This window comes from Sturnus vulgaris, chromosome 9 (genome assembly GCF_052056855.1).
Source record: "Sturnus vulgaris isolate bStuVul1 chromosome 9, bStuVul1.hap1, whole genome shotgun sequence".
In the NCBI taxonomy this organism is placed as follows: Eukaryota; Metazoa; Chordata; class Aves; order Passeriformes; family Sturnidae; genus Sturnus; species Sturnus vulgaris.
The window spans coordinates 26,789,046-26,812,991 of NC_142251.1; the positions used below are offsets into that span (position 1 = coordinate 26,789,046).

Sequence of the window (23,946 nt, forward strand, 5' to 3'; positions counted from 1 at the left end):
TGTGGCAGCTCAGCCCCGGGCAATGACCACGGGAGCAGCAGCGCTCATCATGCTCCTGCCTCCTTGCACGGGCTGCCTCTGGCTGCGGGGAGCCCAGGGACACATCCCATCCCCTCCCACACGGGCAGCCGAGGGACACATCCCATCCCGTCTCATCCCACACGCACTCGTGTGCGGGGATGAGCACGTCACACGTATGACGTTCTTCCCGGCAGTGGTGGGAGGGAAGCTCCCGTTCGGAGTTCGGGATGCAGCAGGGATGAGTGGGGCGCCCAGGGATGCCGCGGTGGGTACCACAGAGGTTCCTGAGAGCCCCTGAGTGCCCCCAAAGCACTGCACGGCCCAGGAATAGTCCAACCCCACCCCAGACCTGTGTCCCAGCCCTGCATCCCAGCCCATCCCATCCGAACCCATCCCAGCCCTGCATCCCAGCCCTGCATCTCAGCCCATCCCAGCCCTGCATCTCAGCCCATCCCAGCCCTGCATCCCAGCCCCATCCCAGCCCACCCCCAGCCCCATCCCAGCCCATCCTCCCGCTGAGCTCTCCATGAGCAGGTGAAGCAAGCCAGGGATGACGTGCCAGACGTAAAACGTGGCATGAGCTGCTGCTTCACTCGCTGGCAGTGAGGAGGAGGAGGAGAGTTTGGTGATGAGCACAGCACAGTCTGTACCCTGGGAGAAAAGGCCTGCCTGTGGTGGTGGGAGATGGAAGGGGATACTTCAGATTGGAGACCAGCTGGAGTAGCTGAGAGGATATTAAACTGCCAGAGCAGGGAAACACGGCTTGGAGGAGAAACAGTGCACAAACCCAAATTCCTCTCGTGGGGGCCAGGCTGAGCCAGTCAGTGTTAATGAACTGGAAAAAAAGGGAAATTTCAACTGCAGCACTTCCAGGAGTCTCCATGCCCAGTCCAGGGAGGATGGTGGTAATTGCAAAGCCCTCTAGGCTGGCTGTTGTGATGGAAGTGTCAGAGATTCCTGATTGCAGCCTGCTCACACAGAAGCTGGGAAATGCAGAAGGTACCCTAATGTGACAACACCAGCATCTGAGTCTCATTACAGCCATGCAGCAAACGTGCTTGCAATCCACAGAGAAGTGTGACATTCCTAAATCTGGCTATACAACATTTTGCAGACAAACTGCAGAATTTTTGTGCTCTGCACAGAAGTTCCTTGCCCTAGCAAGCAGCCTTTGGGACCAGCCTGAGCCAGAGCTCTAACCTTGCCAGAGAGAGCAGCAAGATTAAAGCTTGCAACACCTTGATTGTGTCAGCCAGATGAGCTCTTGAATTGTTTGAATGTCAGTAACGTTGCACAAGTTTGATAGTCAAATAAAATTAATTGTATATTTAATAATTAGTTACATTTTTTTCTCTTGGCCATATTCTGCCCTCCCCAAACAGAAGACACCAGAGAGCTCAGGCACCAACTCTGCCACTGCTCAGTTGCTTCCTACAGATCCACCCAGGTGCTGTCAACTCACCAGTACTAAAAGGACCAGGGCATTCACTCAGGTAAAGTTTTACACAGCCCCGAGCTGGAGTTGACTTTTAGTCCAAACAGTGCAGGATTCGCAGGCACATTGCCTCAGCTTTGGCAGCATGACAGTCACACTCCTACAAAAGCATTTTACAGTTAATTACAGCACTGCCTTTCAGCACAATTAATGATCTGAGAGGATGCAGTATGCCAAGACAGGTAAACTCTTCTGGGGTTTGGACTCTGTGCTGCTGGCTGTAGGCTCTAGAGGCACAGGAGGGAAAGGCTCATCCTGCACCTTCTGCAGATCATGAGCAAAGCACAGAAAGGTTTGTGAGAGAGGGGAAGCAGCAGTGGGCAGTGTGGGCAGGCAGCCTGCTGCTGATCCCCTTTATTTCACAGCAGGAGCAGGACTGGAAATGCAGCAGCCCATATGCACGTCCGTCTGCCCAAAGCCTTCCCCCTTTGATAAGGATGGTACAGGCTGTGCTGAGCGGCACCTCGATAAATATCAGCCAATTCTCTCTCTCTCTAGAGGGGCAGCTGCCTTCTGTACCATCCAAGGACTGAGGACAAGTAGCTGAAGTCATTCTGCTCTCCTTGGAAGCATAGCAGAGCCAGGGCAGTGCAGGCAGCCCCACAGGTGTGTCAGGGGTTCATTCTTTAGCACAAAGTACCCTCAGAACTGCTTCAAAGACTTCTCTGGGCAGGCACAGTTAAGCCTTTTATTTTAATTAACCATCTTTCCTTGGGTATACCAGAGTCCCAAGGTCTGGCTTTCAATTTTGCAAAAGGAAAAGGTGTTGCAGTGATACACTTATCTAAGGCAGACGTGCTGCCAGCCTCCTAAATTCCTTTTTTCCACGCATGTACGTGAGCTGTCCTCAAATCTGTGTGCTGAGACATGCACATCTTATATTCCAATAGTGCTTTGCACCCCCCTCCTCGAGCTTTTGTTGCAGCCCCACCAAAAATATATATTCACATGACTCTGGAATAAAACAGGAAAGTCTCATCTGCCTGGGTAGCTCCCTGGTGAATTTACATTCTTCTTTCCTTAAGAGCTCTATTTTTTGCATTTGTTGGGATTATGGTAACCTTTTCTGTTTAAAATTCTTGATCCAGGTTTCTGTAAATAGAAGAGGAGAGGAAATTAACAGTGGAACCAGCGAAACTCATCTCACTTCTCAGAATTGATTCTCTGACCTTTTTCACTGTCTGTGTCCCACCCCCCCGAAGATCTGCTTTTCATCTGCACCATTCCAACCTCCCGCAATAGGGGAAGTCCCCGAAGCTTTCTGAGCCCTTTTAAAAGAACCCACGCTTGCAGCCAGACGCCGAGCTCCGTTCCTGGTAAGGTTTTCAATCTCTCTCACCCCTCTGTCTGGGTTCTGTACGTCACCCCCTTTCCTCCGGGGTGGGCAGGAGGGGGACGGGGCTGCTGCTGCTGTGCTGACTCCTGACTGGGTCAGCAGCGCGGCTGGGCTAGGCTAGGCTGGGCTAGGCTGGGCTATAAAACCGAGCCGAGGCAGCGCAGCTGGCTCACACGGCCGCCGGAGCCCCGCAGCCAGCGCAGGACCCGTGCGCAGCTCTGCCTCCTCCTCCTCCTGCTGCCTCCTTGTTTTTCCTGGAATACTGACCCGACCCCGCCAGCAAGATGTGCAAGGGACTCGCTGCGCTGCCAGCCACTTGCTTAAAAAGGTACTGTTTATTTCTGAGCATCTGGGAACGGTCTCGGAGCCCGGAGACGCGCTGATGAGCTGAGCTTTGTGTCCGATTTGGCTCCGATTGTTTTGCAAGATTAGATACAAATGATTGCTTTGAGGCTTTTGTTTTTTCCCCAGCTAGAAGCAGAACCGCAGAAAGGTGTTGTACCGAGCTGTGGGAACTCTAAAGCCTTCCTTCCTTCCTACCCTCCCCATCATCAAACCCAGCAGCTTTCAGCATTGCGATGTTTTGATATTCCTGTCAGCTGCTTCTGCTGCAGTCTTTGCACCCTTTTTTTCCTTTGGGTCCTCTCTGCTAAATTTTCTTGATTCTTTGGAGGGGGGAAGCAAGGCAGGCAGGATATAAATCAAGGATTGTCCCCTGAAATGCGTTTGGGATGCAGAAATGCAGCCTGGCAGGAGTAGAGAGCCGTGTGCCCGCAGGCAGGGATGCGGGACACGGGGGTCGGGATGCGGCACCAGCTGCTGTGGGATCAGCCCGAGGTCCTGGGTGATGCTGAGGGGCCAGGTTAGGCTGAACCCCGGCGCTGTGGGGTAGGTGTGGGGCTCAGCACACCCCTGCTGTGTGGTGCCAGCCAGGATGGGCTGAGCTGCAGCCCTGCGGGACTGGCTGCACGCCGGTGTGTGGGATCAGCAGAGCAGATGTGCACAGCCCCAGATGTGCAGCATGGCCTGCCCCACAGCCCAGCAGGAGGGCTCTGCAAGTGGGACCAGCCCTCCTGGAGGGTGTTACTCGCTTTCAGGTGCTCTGGGGCCTGGAGGTGCCCAGGAGGGAGGCACAATGCTCCCTTCTCATCCAGCCCATCCAAACTCTGCGGGTCCCTGATGGTGCAGTGCTGCCTTTCAGCAGCTGTGCAGAGGGCTGGGAAAATGTGAGCAGACACTCAGGTGGCTCCCATCTGGAGGATAAACCTTCCTGCCCACGGTTGGATTTGAAAACAGGTGCTGAAAATGCAAGGGAAAAGTGTTGACATTTCCAATTTGCAGGAACATTTGATGAGGATTTAAAAAAAATTGAAAAAATGCAATGAAAAATAGTTCACATTTTTAAACACCTCTGTCCAGGATTCCCAGCAAAATGCCTCTCTCCCAGAAAGCTGTGGGACTGGCTGCAAGCAGCAGTGTCTTGTTTCTTCCTGCTGCCACCCTCCTGCAGACCTGAGCAGTCTCCTTCTCTGGGCAAGGAGCACGACAGTGCCAGGCAGCCCAGAGTGCCCATGTGTGCCTGGGCAGAGCCTGGATGGTGGTGCTGGCCACAGACACCCTGCTCTAAAGCAGCTGTGAGCTGCCTTTGCTGTCCCCGAGTGCTGGAGCTGTTAAGGAATCATTTCTGAGGCCAGCAGTGGGTTCAGGTATGGCCAGGACACCTGGCAGGGGGCTGGAGCAGGGAGCAGGGCTGGGGGGTGAGAAGAGCTCAGCCCTGTGGCACAGCCTCCTGCTCTTTTCCAGGCTCAGATCTGAGGAGAAGGAGAAGAATTTCCTGCTTTACCCTCTCACTGCACCTTGGGGCAGGCCAGGGCTTGTGCCCCTGGGCAAGCAGGAATGGTTTACCCAGCCCTCCCTCATTCTTAAACTAGAAGGAAACCCAGAGAAGGTGCCAAGGTATCAGCTGCATATCTAGAAGCTGCTATGAGGAAATGGTTGTCCTGAGCCTGCTGGGAGGTGGAACAGAATTCAGGATGAATCTTCAGAGGAGCTTGCTGTGGAGCAGGGAGTAGCTTGCAGTCAGCGTGGGCTGGTTGTGGTGGAGCTCTTGGCTCATCCCCTGATCTCAGCCCACAGTCCTGCTCCAAACCATTGGCTTCCTCCCTCTCCTCTGTGTCATGGGCTTGCTGGGGTGGCCTGGCATGGCCCTGCTGCTCCTGTGGCTGGCTGATGAGGTGGGGAAATGGCAGGGGCTGCAGGAAAGGATTAGTAAGGGTGTAAGAATCACACACTGGCAGCTGGGCAAATCAGCTCAAGGAGAGGTGACACACACAGCATGGTGATGCTTTTCTGTCACAATATTTCTACTGTAAACAGTAGGCAAACAGCAGCTTCTCCCTCTTTGCCATCTGCTTCCAGGCTGATGACCTTCTCAGCCAGAAGCTGTTCAACATGAAAAATGACTTCGTTGGCATGGTTGTATTTGTCTAGAAACAAAAATGTGCCTTATGTGATGAGTGGAAAACCAGCCCTGGAGTCCCTGTCAGCGACCTGCATTTGTGTCATTGAGTAATTCTGGAGGAGGCTGCAGAGGGAGTGCAAAGAATTGTCTTCAGCTCCTCCTTGATTTTTTTTTTTTTTTTTTTTTAGTGCCAAAGACATGAAGCACCGCCTGGGCTTCTTGCTGCAGAAGTCAGATTCCTGTGACTACAGCTCTTCCCAGGGCAAGAAGGAGAAGATATCTTCAAGCCAGAGGTAAGAGCAGGTGCTGTCACCCAGTCAATCCCAGACTGGCTGCAGCATGTTACTTCTCCCCGAGCTGGACTCCATCAGTGTTTGTGCTGCTGTTCCCAGTTCTTCCTGAGAACACCTGTGCTTGGATCCAGTGTGGCAATAGCTCCCAGGTGCTGATGGTCCTGTCAGGTGACTGTCAGCACCTGAGGACTTCCATTGCCACGAATAAAGCTGAAATAGCCACTTCTGTGATTCAATATGGATGAGCACAGGGGAGGGCGTGTGCAGTGTTCTGCACAGGGGAATGACTCCATTCCAGACCCAGTGCAACCAGACATTGCAGAATCAGCATGCCTGCCTCCTTGAGCTGGATTTGTGCAGTGCTCCACACAGCTGTAGGCACACACAACAGCCAGCAGCCTGTCAGGGCATCACTGCTCTCCCCGAGCTCCGAGGAGACAGTACTCTCTCCAAAGAGAACTCCAAAATCCAGGATTGGCTCCTGGAACAGATGAACCAACCCTAGGGTGTTCTAGTATGGTAGAGCGAATGAATGCAGGATGTGCTCCCCATGTGTTCCTACATTCCTCTCTTCCACATAGCTACTGTTCCCCTGGCAGGTTAAAGGAATCAGCCCTTTGGAGTTCACTGATCAGACCTTGAAGGGTGATCCCATGTCTGTGCTCCAGCAAGAGATGCAGCCAGGCACAAAATAAATACAAATTCCACAGTAATTTTCCAGGAAAATTAATTTCTAGCCCATGTCTGGTGATGAGGGTTGCAAACCGAAATTTCTGTAGGTTAGATCTGGGATCCCTGGGGGTATCTGTAAAACAAGCTGGTATTTCATTCTCAGTCTCTTGTGTATGCTCTTACAACAACCAGAAAAAAGATTTTCTAGTGGTGCTGAGAAACAAACCAAAATTGTCCTTTCTGTACTCTCTTTAACTCAGCCCTGTGTTTCTCCCTTTGTCTCTCCTTAGGCTTAGCCAAGAGGAAGTCAGGAAATGGGCAGATTCCTTGGAAAATCTGATCCATCACGACAGTAAGTGGAGAGGGCTCTCACACTCGTGCAGAGCATGTGTGCTGTGAGCAGGCTGGGAGGGGACAGGGGACATCACCTTATGTCTCCTGGGGCACCCAGGAGCTCCTCAGACCCCTGGCAGGGCTGGGGAAGGGGCTCTTGCTCCCATCCGAGGCAAGGGTCAATCCCAATGCAGAATGAGTGTGTTTTTTTTTTCTGAGCTGTCTCTTTTGTGAAGGCAACTGGTTTAGCCCTTGTGCAAGAAGAGGGCAAGTGGGACACGCAGTTAGTGGTGGGTTAAAGAAGAGCCAAAAAGTGGAGATGTTATTTGCAGCTGAGCCCATGGGAGACTTTGTCTTCCCATCAGCTGTGGGCTGCACTGGTGTCTTTGAGGTTTCCATCACATTGTTCCCATGGTCTGAGGCTCTGTGGAGAGTGCTGGATGTCTCCTCAGGGTCTCCTGGGAGCACACGAGCTGCTTGTGTTCCCCTGGCAGGAACTCTGAAGGTCACAGGGGGGGAAAAGGCAGCTGGGGCCCCACGTGTGACATCCCCATGGGGTCAGCCTGAATTCCTGCAGGCACCAGCTGTCCCCACTGCCAGCCCAGGGCAGCTCTGGGAAGGAGAACCCACAGTCACTGTGTGCTGGGGTCCAGGGACCAGCACTCTTACCTGACCTGCTTCTGCTCTGAACAATCCCTAGGAGGACTGGCTGCTTTCCGTGCTTTTCTCAAGTCTGAGTACAGCGAGGAAAACATCGAGTTTTGGGTCAGTTGTGAGGAGTACAAGAAAACCAAGTCACCAGCCAAGCTCAGCCCCAAGGCCAGGAAGATTTATGATGAGTTCATCTCAGTGCAGGCCACAAAAGAGGTACGTGGGCAGAGGCACCTCCCTAAATTCTGAACCAGCAGCACAAGCAGAGGTCAGCAGTTTCACAGGAGATGAAGGCTTCTGCTTCTCTGCTAGTTAGCAAGGACGTGGTGGGGTTTTTATTGACTTGATATTAAACTTGGATAGGGAGAAAGTGTGTTTACTTACAACCACACAGCCATCCATGGGCACACCCAAATGGGAGAAGCCCAAGAGGATTCTGATTTCCAAGGCTCCAGGTGCTGCCATGCAGTTTGAGTTTCCTGGCTGGCTGGATGTGTGTCAGTCCTCCCTTCTGGTAGCAGGGGAGCATTGATGTCCAGCTGCACAGGTTCTGCTGAGGCCACAGGGTGTCCATGGCCATTTCAGACAACTGCTTGCCAAGCACACGTGCTAGGGAGACTCTCGGATTTTCCCTTTCCTCTGCCCTTTCTGGGACAGGTTCCTCTCACACTGTGCCTTTGGCCCACAGGTGAACTTGGATTCATGCACACGGGAGAAGACCAGCCACAATATGCTGGAGCCCACGCTGTCCTGCTTCGATGAGGCTCAGAGGAAAATATTCACCCTCATGGAGAAGGATTCTTACCGCCGCTTCCTCAAGTCCCCTTACTACCTGGACTTGGTCAGCCCGCCTGGCGCCGGCTGTGGGCCTGAAAACTGCAAAAGAAACCACACTCACAGCTTAGACTGCAACTCCAACATCATCTCCCAGTGTGCCTGAGCCTGCAGCACGGCAGGGCTGGGCTCTGCACAACATAGGGCAGCAAAAGCACTCATTGGCATGAAGCAACAGAGCTGTCTCCAGTAGCTGTCTAATGTCCCAGTTGTGTCCCATGTCATGCAACAGCCAGCATTTGTAACCCCATCCGGGCTCAGTGTGTGCAGCAAAGCCTCCTCTGATGGGTCGGGGCAGGAGCTGGGGGCAGGGTCCAACAGGAGCTGGGGCTGCTTTTGGCAGGAGCTGGGGGCGGTGGCTGTGTGTGCCAGGCTTCTACCAGCCCTGCCAGCCCAGGAGCTGCTGTGCCAGCCCTGGCTCTGCCCACAGAGAGACCAGGCTGGCAAGGTCACCCCGTGACACCCAGCGAGGTGCAGGGCAGAGAGGAAGCCCAGGGAAGCGCTGGGGACTGGGATCTCCCCTTTCCAATCTGCAGAGGTTTAGGTGAAGAGGGCTGCTCTGGTCCTCAGCTGTCCATAGCTCCTCGGTGTCCAGGCTGTCAGGAGTGTTTGCCCAGGGCTCAGGCTGTGCTGCATTGCAGTACCAGGCACAGGAAGAGCTCCTGCTCTCTCTTGAAGGGAGACCAAAGCTTTTTGGACAGCCTCCCTCCATCCCCACAGCTAGGGTTCAGGGGAGCCCAGCCTCCCTCCATCCCCACAGCCAGGGTTCAGGGGAGCCCAGCCTCCCTCCATCCCCACAGCCAGGGTTCAGGGGAGCCCAGCCTCCCTCCATCCCCACAGCCAGGGTTCAGGGGAGCTCAGCCTCCCTTGGCCACCACGGGAAGCTCTTCCCTCCAGCCCTGCTCCTCTGTGGCATCACGTTCATGCTGGCCAAGGATCCTCCCTAGGGCTGTGCAGAGCTGTCACTTTGGGGGAGGCTCGTTATTCCCTGTGTTATTAATTGTGACCTTCACACTCCTGGGTTAAACACTCCAGCAGAGCAGAAACGTGTTCCTGCTCTCCCAGCCAGGTGTGTATTCCATGCTCTGGGAGGGCCATTTGGGTTCAGGTTTGCCTGTCCTGGCTTGTAAGGAGCAGCTTGTGAGGGAACAGGACCACAATATCTGAGGAGGAAAGGCCTCGCTTGGGAGTCCTTGAAAATGAGTTTTTTGAGGTGTTATTTATGTATTTCAGTAGTAGCATGGCTCAATTTCCTGAAGATGGCAGGAGGAATGTGTCTATCTCATTACTGGCAAAGCTCACTGTTTAATTGCTGTGGTGAGACACGGCCTTTGCTGTGGGCTTGGGCACTGCCTGCAGTGGGAAGCACGGGAGGCAGCTGCAGCATCCCTGCAGCTCCTGTCCTCTCCTGCTGCAGCCCCCGGTGTGTCACTGTCCCCAGCCTTGGTCCCTCCTTCATTAGGTACTGCTGCTCTGGCCACGGTGCATCCTGCACTGCATCCCAGCCCAGACAACAGCTCTCACACCGGGGTTTTGGCATGGCAGGAGGAGGCTCTGGCTCTCCAGGCCCATAGAGAAACTCCATTTTTAACGTGTGCTTTATTTTGTATTTATTCAGTGTACTAACACCTATCACCATGCATGTTCAGCTAAGAGGTGGAGAGGCTTGCTAAAGCTCTGAACATAGCCAAGCATGTGGCTATGTTTTATTTCCCCCTGGTACTGGGAACTCTTGGTAACTATTGAAAAACCGTATCAATATTTAAATAATGATGAATGCAGTCTAAATAAAAATGTTTGCGTTACTCCCTTCTGAAGTGCCATTATGTGAACAAAAGAAAATGCACGGGGATCCAATTCCTTGAACAAGGCTGCTCTGCAAAGTTATGTTACAAGTGGCTTCACTCAGAGATTGTTTTAAGTCACAGGAAGATGAAACAACAATTATATCCTGCAGACACCTTCAGCACCACGAGCCTGGGGGACACGGGGTTTTTATGGCTCTGTGCCTTGCCTGTCCATCAGCTCAGCATGGGGACCAGCCATCCTCACCGAGGGTCTGAGGTGAGTGTGGGGCCCCCCTTGACAGCCTTGGAGTGGGGAACATCAAGGAGCCCTTCCCTGAGCAGACAGAACACATTTTATGTCAAAGCTGAGCCTGTCCCCCTGTGAGGGCAGGGAGCAGGGCTGGTCCTTGCTCAGCCCCAGCCCCTGGGCTGCTGCTGGAGCATGAGCTGGCCCTGGGAGCCAAAGCCCGAGGCAGCAGTGGGGCTGGGGGTGCTCCTTCTGCATCAGCGCCCTAGGGTGATTCCCTTTCCACTTTACTGAGAAACCACTGCATCATTGCAGCAGAAGCTCTCAGAGGATTTTGGTCCTGCCAAACCTGGAAACAGGTTTTGGGAGTGTAGTGTAGTGGGTAAGAAAACGCTGCACCTTCAGGACAAAGAGACAAAATGACCAGTCCATTGAGACAGTAGCAGAAATACGTGTTTATGTGTGGATTACTGAGTGGTACATGAATATGGGTTAACACAACTCCTCGGTGCACACCAGCACCTCACATCTTCCCCACGTGAACATCTCCAGTGGAAATCCCACGGACAGCTCCAGCCTGAAAACCTGCAGCTCATGGCTGTGAGGAGCTGATGTGCCCTCCTGTCTGTGCTCCAGCCCTGGGCCACGGTGTGCAGCACCCTCCAGAGAGTGAGGGGAGCCTGGATGAGCTCTGGGACACCCTCACCACTGGGCTTGGGCAGTGCCCACGTCTGGCACTCAGGCACGAGCTGCGTGCTTCAGAACCCTGTGGCTGATGAGGTGCAAGGCTCCAGGTTGCTGAAGTCACCTTAAAACACGCATCAAACCATCCCCTGGTGCTCCTCTGAGGGATGCAGCTGCAGGGAGCCCCTTCCCACCTGTGCCCATGGCAGGGAGTGGGTGCCAGGGTGGCATGGAGGCAGTGCCTGGTGCCCCATGCCCTGGCTGCAGCGTGGGGTTGCCTTGCCCCACGGCAGAGATGGGGGTGCCTCGGGGAGCACGAGACCTGCCAGGGTGGCACACGGAGGCCACGGGCACAGGGTGATCCTGGAGGATGTGCCTGCTCAGCTGGGTGGCCAAGGTTTCCCTCAAGAGGGTCTGGGACCAGCAGAACCCCCACACATTTTCCTGTCTGTGATGAACCCCAAGCAGCACACCCAGAAACTCTGCTTTTTGGCTTTCTGACCCTCAGGGGAGCAAGATGCCCGTGTTACAAGTATATATGTGTGTGTATGTGTATATATGAATACAGGAGTACAGATGTACATGTTGTGTTTATATATGCTGCTATATATGCCAGATTTCACGAGAGATAGAGTGATAAAATAAATGAAGTATCTCCTACCAGGAATATGATGGTTGGCATCAGCCCAACAGTTAATACCTCTGGGCCTGGGGAAAGCTGGGCTATGGGGTTGGTACAGGTGTTGGCATCTTTCTGGGCAAGCCTGCTCGAGTAATTAGCCAAATGACCTTTCTACACAAACACAACTTCCCTAGAGCTCCAAAACACTTCAGTGGCCACATTTTCTGGCCACCCAGCAGATCACTAGCAGCCCCCAAAGTAGACTTCCAGCATTTTAGCAGAAATTGAGCCAAGGAGGGATTGCCAACAGAGCTGTTTCACCTCTCCTGAATCCAGCCTGCTCCTTTCTTTTCAGCACATACATACCTAGACACCTTCTCCCTGCCCTACTGCTGCAGCAGGGACATCCCAGGGCTTGATGGTGCATTTCATTGAACTGTGAAACGTGTGAGGGAATCTGGAAACAGCTGCCAAGGGATTAAGTGGAAATGGAAGATCCAGGTGTTTCTGCAGGGAAGCCTGTTTGGTTTTGCATTTCTGAGTCACGCTGTAAATGAGGAGCTTGAACATGCTGAACCCACTTGCATTGACACCAGTTGGTGGAGAGGTCGGGAGGGTGCAGGGGGCGTGTGCAGGCAGGGCTGGGGGAGCACCCTGCAGCAGAGCCAAGCCCCCATCCCACACCCAGCCCTGCTTTGCCTCGCCCTTGCTGCCCACCTGAACGGGGGCACCTACAGGGGGTCCTGTGCCCTTTTGTTGGGACCCTCCTGCTGCTCACGGGCTCCCCTGGGCTCTTTAGGGTCACCCAAGCCACCCCCTGCACTCACCCCAGGGGAATGCCTGCCAGCATCGCCCCTGCTGCTCCAGCACCGACTTTCCCAGGCCTTTTGCTCCAGAGCTTAAAAAAAAGAGTCACGTTTGTGACTGCCTCCATCCTTCCCCTGCCTCCCCACTCCTCCCTGGAAAACACAGCCCATTTCCTGCAGCTCGGGATGCGTTTTTCTTCATCGCCATAGTGACAACGTGTAAATATTTGGGGCTGGTGGGGTTTTGATCAGAGTTTGCAAGTCTGGAAGAGGCTGGCAAACGCGTTGTTTATGTTATTGCATTTTGCACGGAGTGCCATGACTTGCAGAGAGGACGAGCAGCCTGGGGAAGGGGCTGCTCTGGGATGCCTGTGGGCAGCAGGGCCATGGATGTTTGCTGGCACCTGTCAGCTCGAAGCTGAAGCAGCTCTTTGCAAGCCATGACCCTGGGGATGATGCAGGAAACAAAGCTGGGGATGAACCATCCAGGCCCTGTGGAGCAGGGGTTTGTCACATTTTCCTCAGGAATGAAATGAGACCCTGGGGGCTGCTTTTCATGCATACCCTTGCCCTGTCCTCAGGTGTGATTTATTCTGTTAGCAGAGGGCTGGCTTTGAACCATTAGAAAGCAGCTGGTCCTGTTTAGAGACAGCCTATGGAAACACATGGCCTGGGCAGAGAGAGAGAGAGAGACGCAGGCTACACAAACCCAACAGGGTCTGCTCTCTGTTCTAGAAGCCAGGGGGTTATTTTTTTACATTTCCAATGATGGGTTTGGTTTTTGGGGTTTGGTTTGGATTTTTCAGATTGGATCTGAGCAGCTGGAATTTCAGCTTTCATTTCCCTCCCTGCTGTGCTGGACACCCCCGTGTTGGGTTTGGGCAGAAGTTTTGCTTTGGCGTGCCTGCTGCAGAGAGAAGGGGCTGAAACAAGAGAGCCCTGCACAGCCCCAGAGCTGCCATCCCAGCATCCCAGCAGGGCTGTGCACTGGATGTGCACAGGATGTGCCCTGGGAGCTCAGGGCACCGTGCAAAGGCTGGGAAGAGCGGGAGGTCTGGGGTGCTGAACAGTCCTGGTGTTTTGGACCAACAGGTCTCGTTTTATCCTCTTGTTTTTGTGCGTGGAGTGAAGCAAACAGGCTGAGTGGAGCTGTGGGGAAAGCGGTGCCAGGCTCGCTCTGCTCAGCCCTGGTGCCAGCCAGGGGCACCTGGCTGTGCCGTACAGCGGTCCCTGCCATCCTGGTCACAGTGCCATCCTCGCTGTACGTGTCACTGCTGTCCCTGCCGTGCCCTGTCCCTGTGCCTGACAGCTGCTCTCCAGGGAAAGCGATGCCCATCAGGCAGTGGGAGTGTCTCACCTCACCTTGGCCAGGGAGGGGAGCACCTGCAGGGTACCTGTGCAGTGTCAGCAGCACCCTGGGAAGTTGGGAGAGGGAGCGAGCCTGGGCCAAGCCAGCCGTGTGGGCAAGACTGGGAGAGAGATTGTCATGCTCTTGTGGGAGAGGAATTGTCACGTTCTAGGGAGTCCCAAGAAGGCAAAGTCAGCACCTCAGAGCCTCCAGCTAATGCCAAGCTCCGCAGCACCAGGGAGGTGTCAGCTCCTGGTCACTGCAGAGCTGGGGCTGCTCCCTCACCCTTCTGGGTCCCGACTCCAGGGAGCTTCTGCAAATTGGTCTTTTGTGGGAGAGGGAAAAAGATGGAAAAAGAGGAAACACCAGGACATCTGACAGTCCAAAGCATGGGGGGAGGTGTTTAGCAACACCCCTGGGTGGTATGAAGGAAGCAAAGCGGCTGCAGGAGAAGGGGCAGGTGTTCAGACAGAAGCAGGGGGGGTGCCTCACACAGCCTTGCTGAATTGCTACTTAATTAACTCGTGATAAAACTCCGACCGCACAAATCTGGGCAGGGAGTCTTTTTCCATCAGGGCAAAGATCCTCTTCTGGGCCATGTCAAAGCTGCTTGGTGATGGCTCCACCAGGTTCTTGATGGTCACAGCCTTGGTGAAGTGGTCGATGTTCACCTGCCATGAGAGTGTAGGAGGGATGGGACCCTGCCCTTGGAGGGCTGGGTGGTGTCTCCCCTTGCCTGCTCCATCCCACCAACAAGCACACAAAGGGTGAGGACAGGGACTGAAGCAGGTTCATTCCTCTGGAAGAATTATTGGTGGCAAAGGTGTCAGGGTGAGCTCTGTCCTGCTGCAAAGCTAACTTGGGGAGGAAGATCACTGTACATTGTCATCCCTTGGGATTGATGTCACACCTCTGTGGGGAAGGGGGAACAGATGTGCTGGGGGTGTGAGCACAGGCTGACGTGCAAACTGAGGCTGCAGGGTTGTGAAGGATGGGAGTGCAGCACGTGGGGATGGGGCTGCCCCTTGCCAAGGACACAGCCCTCAGAGCCCCTGACCACGGCACAAGGTGCCCTGCAGCCATGGCTCTCCTTTGGGATAGAGCTGACAGGGAGCATCCTCATCCCTTCCCAGCGCCATCTCCTGCCCCATGGCCACTGACCTCTTTGGGTGCCTCAGTCTGGATGAACTCCTCGTAGATCTTTTTGGCCTTCTCTGCCATCTTCACAGGGGACTTGGTTTTCTTGTAGTCCTCGCAGGCCACCCAGAACTCGGCGTTCTCCTCGCTGAACTCGGAGCGCAGGAAGCTGCGGAAGCTGGCGAGCCCGTCTGGGGACAAGGGGAGGGGAGCCCTGGCTGAACAGCGGTGCAAGGGGTCCAAGTCCTCCCTGAGCACCCCAAGGATGTGGAAAGAGCCACAGGGGGATGTGAACTTACAGGGGTTTTGCAGGAGCTTCTCCAAGGAATCGCGCCACTGCAGAGCTTCCTCCGGAGATGGCCTGGGGAGAGGAAAGAAAGCCCAGGTGGTCCATGGTGACCCCACAGCCTCCGTCTGGGCTCCAGGCTTTTTAAAACGTCCTTTAAAAACGGGGAGGTACGGAGGGACAAGTTGCAGAGGCTTTCAGAGGGGAGGCAGTGGTCTGGGGATGGAATGGGGATGCAGCTCCATCACAGCACAGGGGAGAGGGACAGCAGAGTGCAGGGAGGGCGAGGATGGGCTGGGGAGGGCGCGAATTCCCCCGTGCTCGAGCAGAGCTGTGGCTGAGCTGCAGACGAGTCCCTTCTGCGGCCACAGGCTCCTCCGCAGCCCAGCACACACACGGGAGGCAGCGCAGGGGCTCTGCGAGCGGCTGGGAAGCATCTCTGCGTTTTCCCTGCGTTTTCCTGCCGGGGTGGGGAAGGATGCTCCCCGCTGGCCACAGGGCTCGGTCGCTGCGGGGTCAGTGCCCCCGGCTCCCACAGCCCGCTCGCCCCGTTCCCACGCCCTGCAGCCGGGGGTCACTGGCCTCGGCGCCCTTCCCACTGGAAACCTCCTGTGTTTTCCATCTGCACCGGTTTTCCTCTTTTTTTTTTCTTTAATATATTTTTCAATGCGATGTCTGCAGTGAGACTGAAGAGTTTTGCGGTTTTTTTTTTGTTGTTGTTTGTTTGTTGTTGGTTTTTGGGGGGGTTTTTTTGTGGCTTTCTTGTTGTTTTATTTAAGCCCCGAGGAGTTTGACCAAGCTGCCCTGGGCTCCCAGCTCCTTCCCTGCATCCCTGCCAGCGCTGGCTGGAGGGCAAGGGAAGCCCCTCTGCTTGGCACTGAGTGCTGGGCTGGCTGTGGACCTTCTCCACTCCCTGCAGGCAGTGCTGCACTCTCTTTTGCTGCTGCAGGGGCCACACATGGGGGTGAAACCCCCTGGCTGAGCAGAGCATCCCTGGGAGCGAGGAGGGAGAGTGGGCAGGACAGCCTGTCCTGCTCCTGGGGGCCAGGAGCTCCCGTGGTGGGTCTGGGGGAATTACAGGTGCTGGTAGCCAGCCATTCAGTGTGCCAGTCACACTGCCCAGGTGGCTCCAGCAGGGAGAGGAGAGGGGCAGGAATGCCAGGCTTGCTCAGGTTGGGTACCAGCCCTCACTTGGCACCAAACCATCAGCAGTAGGCACCATGACAGGGGGTTCTTATCCTTCATTTTGCCGACCTTGAGCTGTGTTTGCACTTCTGTCAAGGATCAAAGCTCTCCCTGCCCCCATGTCCCTGTCAGGTGATTTCTCACCCCAGTGAGGAGGAGCATCACTGCAGCAACCTAACACAATCCAGATTTCCTGGAAACCACCAAATTCACTTTCCCATTATCTGAGCGTCCCTGGGATGATATTGACTGCGAGTGAGAGGCTGACAGGTGAGTGATGCCAGGGCTGCACGGTGATGCAGTGGAGGAGAAAACAAACAGCTCCTCCAGACAGTGGGGATGGAGATGCTCTCTGGCTTTCTGCAGGGGTGGCTAATGGAGACAAATGTGTCTCTCTCACAGAGGCATCTGGGGCACAGCAGCAATGGAGTGAGAACCACACAATCCACCAGGCTCTGCCAGCCCTCCTTGGCAGCTCTCACCAGGCAGCCCTGTGGCAGGCAGGCACCGTGCTGGCAAACGTCCCCCTGCATGTCACCCTTCACACCCTGGATTGGCAGGCAAAATAATTCATGTTTCATGTGCTTTAAATTATGTTGGTAAGCCAGTATTTTACACCAGCTGTATTATATACCAGCTCAGTGCTGGAGAGCAGTGGTCAAGCCAAAGGCCATGAGGTGAGGCGGGTGGGGGGGGGGGGTCCCATCACCACAAAACTACCCCAAGCCATCATGCCATGAGGTTGTGCACCCAGCTCAGGGACACGCTGCCACCTCACAGCCACACGGCTGCAAAGGCTGGCACCTCTGGGCTGAGGCAGGTGACTCAGAGCTAAGTCCAAGTGCCATATGCCTCTGGGAAAACCTTTATCGAATAACATGAAATCTCATCAAAAGCAAATTGAGTTTCCATGGGAAATCTAGTTTCCATAGAGCTGTATTGCCTGACATGCCTCATGCTGCCCTGACACAACTTCCTGAGCCTGCACCCAGCATGCTACGTAGAGCCTGCTGTGCCAGCCCACAGCAGGGCTTCAGCTCCTCTGCATCCCCAAAGGGCTTTACCCACCCCAGTGGCTGGGCACAGGTACCTCTGCAGCCCAGCCCAGTGCAGGACTCACTTCTGGGCCTTGGGTGGCTTCTCCTGCTTCTCGGGGTAGGGGATGATGAAGTCAATGGTGGAGTCAGGCTTCTGGAGCAGCGTGCCCAGCTTCGTCTTGATCTCCTTGGCCCTGCAGCAGGGGAGGGGCAGACACAAGTCAGGCAGGGGAGCAGGGCAGTGGGGCACTCAGTGCCTGCCCTGCACCCACGGTGTAATTAATCCCAGATGAGTAAATGGATGCTGGTGCTGTAGGAGCTGTGCCTGTGTTTCTGAACAGGCACTGAGCATTAGCGGCAGCCTTTGATCTGGATGTGCTCCCTCCGTCCCAGCAGGACAATTGTATCGGTAGGGCTGTTAGGCTGCTCTGGGATTGAGCTGGGGATGTGTGTGAGCACTCAGTCTATAGAGATGAGCTTGGAGAAGGGCTGGTGAGGAGGTGAAGGAGCTGCCCTTGGAAAAGAGGTTGTGTGGGTGCTGTGCTGGGGGTACCCACCCCACGCTGCCTTCCCACATTGTGCCACCAGCCCTGCACTGCTGACAGCACTCAGAGCCCTTATATAGATATGTAACGTGTTTATCAACAATATATAAGCCTTATGTCTGCAATGGGAAGGGTCCTGTAAACTGGCACCTCCTGCGTGCTGCCTCCTCTGGGCAGAGAGGGAAAAAAGGCTCCAGGAGCTGCAGACTGCCAAAGGCTCACTGCCACTTCCACTGCACCCAGGCCACGCTCCAGACCTGCATTTGGAGGGTGCAGAGAAAACAGGAGGTCCCGGGGCTTGGCAGCAGGCCCAGCTGTCTCCCAAAACATTCCCTTTTGTGCCATACAAGTAGTAATTAGATCTCGAGCATCTAAAAATGCTAAGGAGGCTCCCCCCCACTGCAGCTCAGGCATGGTAGTGAGAGCAAGCTGAGTTTTGCAGGGAGGACTCAGGTGTGCTGCACGGGGCTGAAGAAATAAAGGGGTGAAAACAGACCCCTCAATCCCCATCTGGGCAGGGCTTTTCTCTGGCACAGCAGCATTTGGTGACTTCCAGGCCATCTTGCTGGCACAGGAGGTGAAGGAGAGGGGACAGACTGCTCCTCTCAGGCTGACTGGGCTGAGCTTTGGGCATGGCTGGCAAAGTCGGGCTGTAGCTCCCTGTCTTCAGGGCTCCCTGCAATTTTCCTCTCTGCTGTTTATTTTCACAAGCTCTCTGTGGATGATAGCTCCCTTGCTATGTCTGCTATTTAATTTCAATTCCTTTGATTTTTTCCCTCCTTGTAAAAGCCTCTCTCTGTGTTTTGGTTTCCACCCACCAGTCCCCACGGGTGACATTTGGAGACCTGGCACAGGGGTGTCTGCTCTGCTCTGCTCCCTGCCAGCCGCCTCCACTTCTGCTGCACAAACCTGCCCTTGAGCAGCCCCCCCTGCATGGAGGGGGGCAGCAGGAGCAGGCAGAGAGAGCAGCCCAGCCTGGGGCTGCAGGGACCCCCCAGAAACACAGCTGTTGTCATGGACAAGGTCAGCAGCTACAGGGACAGCTTCCATTGCTTCTGGGAAAACCTGAACCTTGGAAAGCTCAGGAAAAGAGGGACAAGGTCACCATGCTCCCACACTGAGGTGTCTGGGACAGGCATGCTGCCCTTCTTCCTGTTGCAAGTGAATAAGTAGAATGCAGATGAGTGCTCTTGATGTCCTGGGGCTGGCTCTCAGTTGCCCCTTGGCTCCCTGCTGGCCAGCACTGCTGTACTGGGACTGCCTGGCATGGCCTTGACCCATGGGGATGGCACAGGTGAAGGGGGCAGGGAGCAGGGGAAGGGGGCAGGGGAAGGGGGCAGCTCCCTTGGCACCAAGGCAGTAGATGGCTGCGGAGGGTGCTGCAGGAAAGCTGAGAGGACAGGCTGGCCTCTCCCTTGGCTCTGCTTTCCCACACATGTGGCCACAGGTTCCTGCAGGCGGGGGACACATGGGCTCACATCTCTCGGCAGGGGCTGAGCAGAAATGTTAGGTGCCACCTTGTCCCTCTCGGGAGGGAGGAGTGGGGATGGCACCCCAGTCAAGCCCTGCCAGTGCCAGGTGCTGTGCAGCAGGGACAGTCCCTTCCAAGCCACTGGACCCTGTGTCACATCAGGGGAGTTCACCCAAGGGGGTAAGGTCTGGGGCTGTCCCACTCTGGAGCAAGGACTGTGGATCCCAGGAGTTCCTGAGCAGGCAGACAGGCAGGATGACAGGAGCTGTGCTGGCAGCAGGGACACCAAGAGCCAAATGTAGCCCATGATGGCCCAAGGAGCTGGGAAGAGAGAACAGGGACTCTGCTGCTGTCAGAGCAGCACCTGGGGACCCCTGCCCTGGTGTGGATGAGCCCAACGCTCTCACAAAGTCTGGATGCAATTGATGGTGGCTTCACACAAGTGCTCAGACCTGTTTCAAAACCTTGCTCTCTGATTCCCATCCTCTGGCAGTGACTTATGGCCAAGTCAGGCTCAAAAGGCACTGAGGCCCTCAGCAGTTCCATCCTGCTCCATCCCATGGGGTGCCAAGGGATCCCCAGAAGCTGCCCACCCTGCTGGAACCCTGCAGGTGTGGGGACAGCAGCAAGAGCCTCCCCCCTGCACCAGGGCAACTCCCTGGCAGTGACAGGGGCTTCATGACATCTGTAGAGACAGCAGAGATAAGGAAAGTCTGTTAAAAGGAATCGAGGAAGACAGGAGTGGGCTGAAAGCCTGCAGGCTGAGGGAGGGAAGGGCTATTTAAAGACACCATCCTGGCGTCCTCCAGCAGATGGATTACAAGCTTTCAAGCAAGGCTTCAGGGAAGGCTAAACAGCAGGGGAAAAAAGGCAGCTATAAACAAAAAAGGCATCTTTTAAAAAAAAAACCCAGCTGTGACCGAGTGAGAAAAAGCAAGAGGACTGTAAATGGTGGAAGGTTAACTGTGAGACCATGTGGGAGCAAGCCAAGAAAAAGTCTGAGAAATAGCTTCCAAGAAGCATTAATAGAAAATATGGGCTCTGTCAAATGTATCGAGAGCAAGAAGGGCTGCTGGGGAGGGCCAGGAGAGACTCCAGCTTTAAAAACAAAACAAAAATAGAAGCTCAAAGGAGTTTAAAGCCATAGCCGAAAGCTAAAGGTGATGCTGTGCCTGAGGGCAGGGAGGTGCCAGAGGAAATGCCCGTTCATGTGCAGAAGCCTCCAGAGGGGACTCGAGGAGCCATAAAGCTTCGAGAGTGATGCTGTATGGACATGTCAGTGGTGTCAGACCCGTGCTGGACACATGGACAAATATGGGCTATTGGAGAGGAGTCAAGGCTCCTCTGGCCCTAGGAAGGAATTCCTTCCAACCTCTCATCCCTCTCTGAGGAGGCAGCAGACACGTGCTGTGGGGACAGCCGGGGGCAGCAACCCCTGGGGCCAGCAGGGCACCCCGGGTGGGCTGTGCAGGGGAAGGTGAGTGCATGGATGGCAGGCTGGGGAAGGCAGCACACACCTATGGGGATGGGGAACGCTGGGATGCTGGGACCGTGCTGTTCAGCACTGGGAGAAGGGGTCAGGGGCCGAGCACAGATCCTGCAGGGTACAGCACTGGGGATGAGCTGTGCAGAGCTGCACAGCTCTATGACATCTGCAGAAAAGCAGCTGGGAAGCCTCAGAGAGCAGCACAAGGTGATGCACAGGGGGAAAGGCAGCCCTGACTCTGCACTTCAGTGTGAGTGAAGCCTTCGAGAGTGAGGATTTGAGGGCACAGCAGATGGAAACATCAGCACAGCAGCAGTGGGAGAAAATCTTCATTAAGAAAATTTACTGTTAAAAAGTGTCAGAAGAGTGACAACAAGGGAGATAACAGAGCAGAAACATGTGGATCACCTACAATTGGAAGAGTGCTCTTGGCTGCCCATGGCACAGCAGACTGCAGAGGAGCAGGCAAGGTCAGCATGGATTCATGAGGATGGCTCAAAGACAAGTTTCCAACAACAAAACCATCACAGGCCAGTGCTCCTGTTTGTGCCTGTGATGAGAATTTGCCTTTTGGGCAAACAGCATCAGCCCCCAGCAGCACTATTGCAGCTGGAAATTCTTTGGAGCTCCCCTCAGGATAGTGAATTCCCACTGTCACTCTCATCCAAAAACCAAGGCATTTGCAGGTGTGAGGGAGCCCCCACTGAGGGGTTCACTTGAGTCTTTCCTCCGTAGGTGAAGCATGGAGTGCTCTGCTGGTGAAGTCTCAGGTGCTTTGCACCTCTGCTTCTCACTGGACCCCTCCAAAGCCCTGGGAGCAGAGGACAGGACAGGTTCCAAGCAGCATGGAAATGGCCAGGGGCTGCAGCCTGCCTGGGCTCCCGAGGGGCTGAGAGGAGCTTCTGCCACCATCAGGTGCAGGTTTTGGGGTGAGCACCAGGGTAGGTAGGGATGAAGGTGAGGATGGGTGCCACAAGGGGGGCAGAGCTGGTGCTCTGTTCAGGGCTGAGCCTCAGAGAAGGGCCAGGTCTGGCTATTCCATGTGTGAGCAACACCCGGGCAGTTCGAAGAGGATCGTGAGGCATTTTGGGGACAGGGCTGTTTTCACCACAGAAAAGCAAAACCTCTGTCCTGATTCTTTCCTCCTCTCCTCCTCTGTGTTTTGAGGAAATGAAGGTCTGAGGATGAAGCACTCCTCACCACTCCAGAGTGCTGCAGGGCTGGGTTTGGAGCAGCCCAAGCTCAGCCAGCAGCAGGGTGAGTTTGAGCCCCAGGGCAGAGTGGGGAGTTTGGGAATCAGCATTCACCCCACCAAGGATCTCACAGCACCCACTGAGCCAGCCCCAGCGAGCTTCCCTTCGCTCCCCGCTCAGAGATGCAAAATCCCAGCGCCCACAGAGATGCCCATGAGGGGATGTGCTGCAGGAAGAGCCCCTGTGCCCCCCTGTGTCCCCCTGTGCCCCCGGCAGAGCCCTGCGGGGAGGCAGCCCCGGTATCCCGCACATCCCGCACATCGCGGCCGCTCTCACCTCTCCAGGCACGTGTGGGGCAGCGCCGCTAATCCCTTGCACATCTTGGCAGGCTGTGGTTTCCCCGGCCGTGAGAAGAGTGTGAGTGACGGCTGGAGCGGGCAGCGAGGCTCTGTCTGCAGCCCAGCCGCCTCCCCCGTTCCTATATAGCGCCGGAGCTGGAGCCCCGCCAGCCCCGTGTCCAACGCCGGCCGCAGCTGGCCCCGGCCCCGGCGGCTTCTGCAGCTTGTTTTCCTCTCTCTAAGCTCACACGGGGGGAAGAAAAATGTGGATTTTCTGGGGCGAGGTCAGGTAATGAATTTGGAAGGTCCCGTTGGAAGTCCAAGCTGATGTTTAGGGGGCTTCAGGAAGCCCACAGCATTTATTTTAATGATGCATCAGGCCCCAGGTCAGTGTTTAGAAGAGCCAGGTAGAAATGCTTCATTCAAGTGAGCTTTTTCTAGTGCAAAGCAGAACTTTCAGAAAAATAAAAGTGCTTATGAGAAGGCTAGCTGTTGATTTCAAGGCTGTGGCTAATATCAAAATACCCACCAGTTCAACAGCGATGCTGGCTAACAGAGATTTTGTTTCAGACCTTGGCTCCTGGGTGACCATGAAAATGTTAATCTCTGCTTTGTTTAACACTGGGAGCTGGGAACAGGGACTGCTCCACACCCAGGTGCACTAACAACCATCATTTCCCTGGGTAAAACCCAGGGTTCCATTTAAGCTCAGCCCTTGCTCCTCTTTCCCTTGAGCTGTGTCAGAGCTGTGCCTGCCTGGCTCTGGCTCCTGCCTGGATTTGGGGCCTGCTGTGGGATTATGCAGCAAGACACTGTCTGTGATCAGGCATCTGAGTGCAGTAAGTGAAAGCTGGAAGTCTGCTGGAAACTCTGGAAACTGTGCCTCCCTGGAGAGCTTGGGCTGGGTTTGTACTGCTTTGTAGTGGAAACTGAATGAAAAAAAAGCACAGCTGGCAATTTCAGAAGATGAGATGCTCAGATAACAATGGCTTGGGCTGATCAGAGCCCCCAGGATGCACTCAGAGCTGGGTCTGGTGGGCTGCCCTTCCCTCTGGTGGCATGGAGGTGCCCACCAGCCTCCCTCGTGTCTCACAGAGTGGGGAAAGGAGGAGCAGCAGCCACAGAGGACGGAGGTCCTTTACTCTCCCTGTCTGTTCTCATTGTGCCCTGTTCCCAGAGGACTCAGGAGGAGCCTGGAGGTGCCTCACCCCAATCAGGGGTATCACACTGGCCCCATCTCCCAGCTGGGATGCAGCCCCTGCTCTCTGAAGGAGCACAGCCTTGCAAACTGCACCTTTGCTGGGCTGTGCCAGTGTCCTTGGGGCCAGAGGGTTCATCAGGGCCACGCATTTGCTAGCAGGGATGTCACTAGGATGTCACTGAGTGTCAGCTCAGAGGCTGCTTTGAAGAGCTCCTGTGAAGTGTGGTGCTGTTGGCAGGAGGCTTTGCCCGCTGCTCAGGCAGCCCCTGGCTCGGAGGGAAGGCGGTGGCAGCAGGGGCTGGGCAAGAGGGGCTGGTGGTGGTCACAGCTCGGGGCTGGGAGGGACAGCGGGGCCGTGGCACCTCCTGGGGAACCCCTCTGCTGATTCCTTGGGAATGCAGCTATCCTTTCATCATGGAGCTTCTGTAACAAAGGCAGTTGGAATCCCAGAAGAACGAGGGTCTGTGGGACCAGGTG

General features: G+C 55.1%; 2 protein-coding genes across 5 annotated transcripts; one reads left to right on the forward strand and one right to left on the reverse strand.

The window, feature by feature from the left end:
* The first annotated feature begins 1,873 nt into the window (after nucleotides 1-1,873).
* Nucleotides 1,874-9,901, forward strand: RGS4 (regulator of G protein signaling 4). 4 transcript variants are annotated; one of them, XM_088170200.1, is made up of 6 exons: nucleotides 1,874-2,122; nucleotides 2,605-2,832; nucleotides 5,502-5,606; nucleotides 6,569-6,630; nucleotides 7,312-7,478; nucleotides 7,951-9,901. In XM_088170200.1, the coding sequence occupies exons 3-6, from the start codon at nucleotides 5,512-5,514 to the stop codon at nucleotides 8,200-8,202; spliced, it is 576 nt and encodes a 191-aa protein (XP_088026326.1). In that variant the 5' UTR covers nucleotides 1,874-2,122; nucleotides 2,605-2,832; nucleotides 5,502-5,511; the 3' UTR covers nucleotides 8,203-9,901. The 4 variants fall into 4 exon arrangements, with proteins under 4 accessions (XP_088026326.1, XP_088026325.1, XP_088026327.1 ...); XM_088170199.1 differs by having other exon boundaries at nucleotides 1,952-2,514; XM_088170201.1 differs by lacking the exon at nucleotides 1,874-2,122 and adding an exon at nucleotides 2,337-2,503.
* Nucleotides 9,902-10,561: 660 nt separating this feature from the next.
* On the reverse strand, nucleotides 10,562-22,420 carry LOC106852279 (regulator of G protein signaling 5). The gene is made up of 5 exons (XM_014874793.2): nucleotides 22,267-22,420; nucleotides 17,319-17,429; nucleotides 15,027-15,088; nucleotides 14,752-14,918; nucleotides 10,562-14,261 (listed from the first exon to the last, which is right to left on the reverse strand). The coding sequence occupies exons 1-5, from the start codon at nucleotides 22,308-22,310 to the stop codon at nucleotides 14,100-14,102; spliced, it is 546 nt and encodes a 181-aa protein (XP_014730279.1). The 5' UTR covers nucleotides 22,311-22,420; the 3' UTR covers nucleotides 10,562-14,099.
* Between the last annotated feature and the right edge of the window lie 1,526 nt (nucleotides 22,421-23,946).

What these genes read in the sequence shown, in the direction of transcription:
- RGS4 (XM_014874822.2), top strand. Translation starts at nt 3,137, where the DNA reads ATGTGCAAGGGACTCGCTGCGCTGCCAGCCACTTGCTTAAAAAG. An exon ending in CCAGCCACTTGCTTAAAAAG is followed by an intron (nt 3,181 to 5,501) that starts GTACTGTTTATT and finishes TTTTTTTTTTAG; the next exon opens with TGCCAAAGACATGAAGCACC. An exon ending in AAGATATCTTCAAGCCAGAG is followed by an intron (nt 5,607 to 6,568) that starts GTAAGAGCAGGT and finishes GTCTCTCCTTAG; the next exon opens with GCTTAGCCAAGAGGAAGTCA.
- LOC106852279 (XM_014874793.2), bottom strand. Translation starts at nt 22,310, where the DNA reads ATGTGCAAGGGATTAGCGGCGCTGCCCCACACGTGCCTGGAGAG. An exon ending in GAAGCTCCTGCAAAACCCCT is followed by an intron (nt 14,919 to 15,026) that starts GTAAGTTCACAT and finishes CCTTGTCCCCAG; the next exon opens with ACGGGCTCGCCAGCTTCCGC. An exon ending in AGACTGAGGCACCCAAAGAG is followed by an intron (nt 14,262 to 14,751) that starts GTCAGTGGCCAT and finishes CTCTCATGGCAG; the next exon opens with GTGAACATCGACCACTTCAC.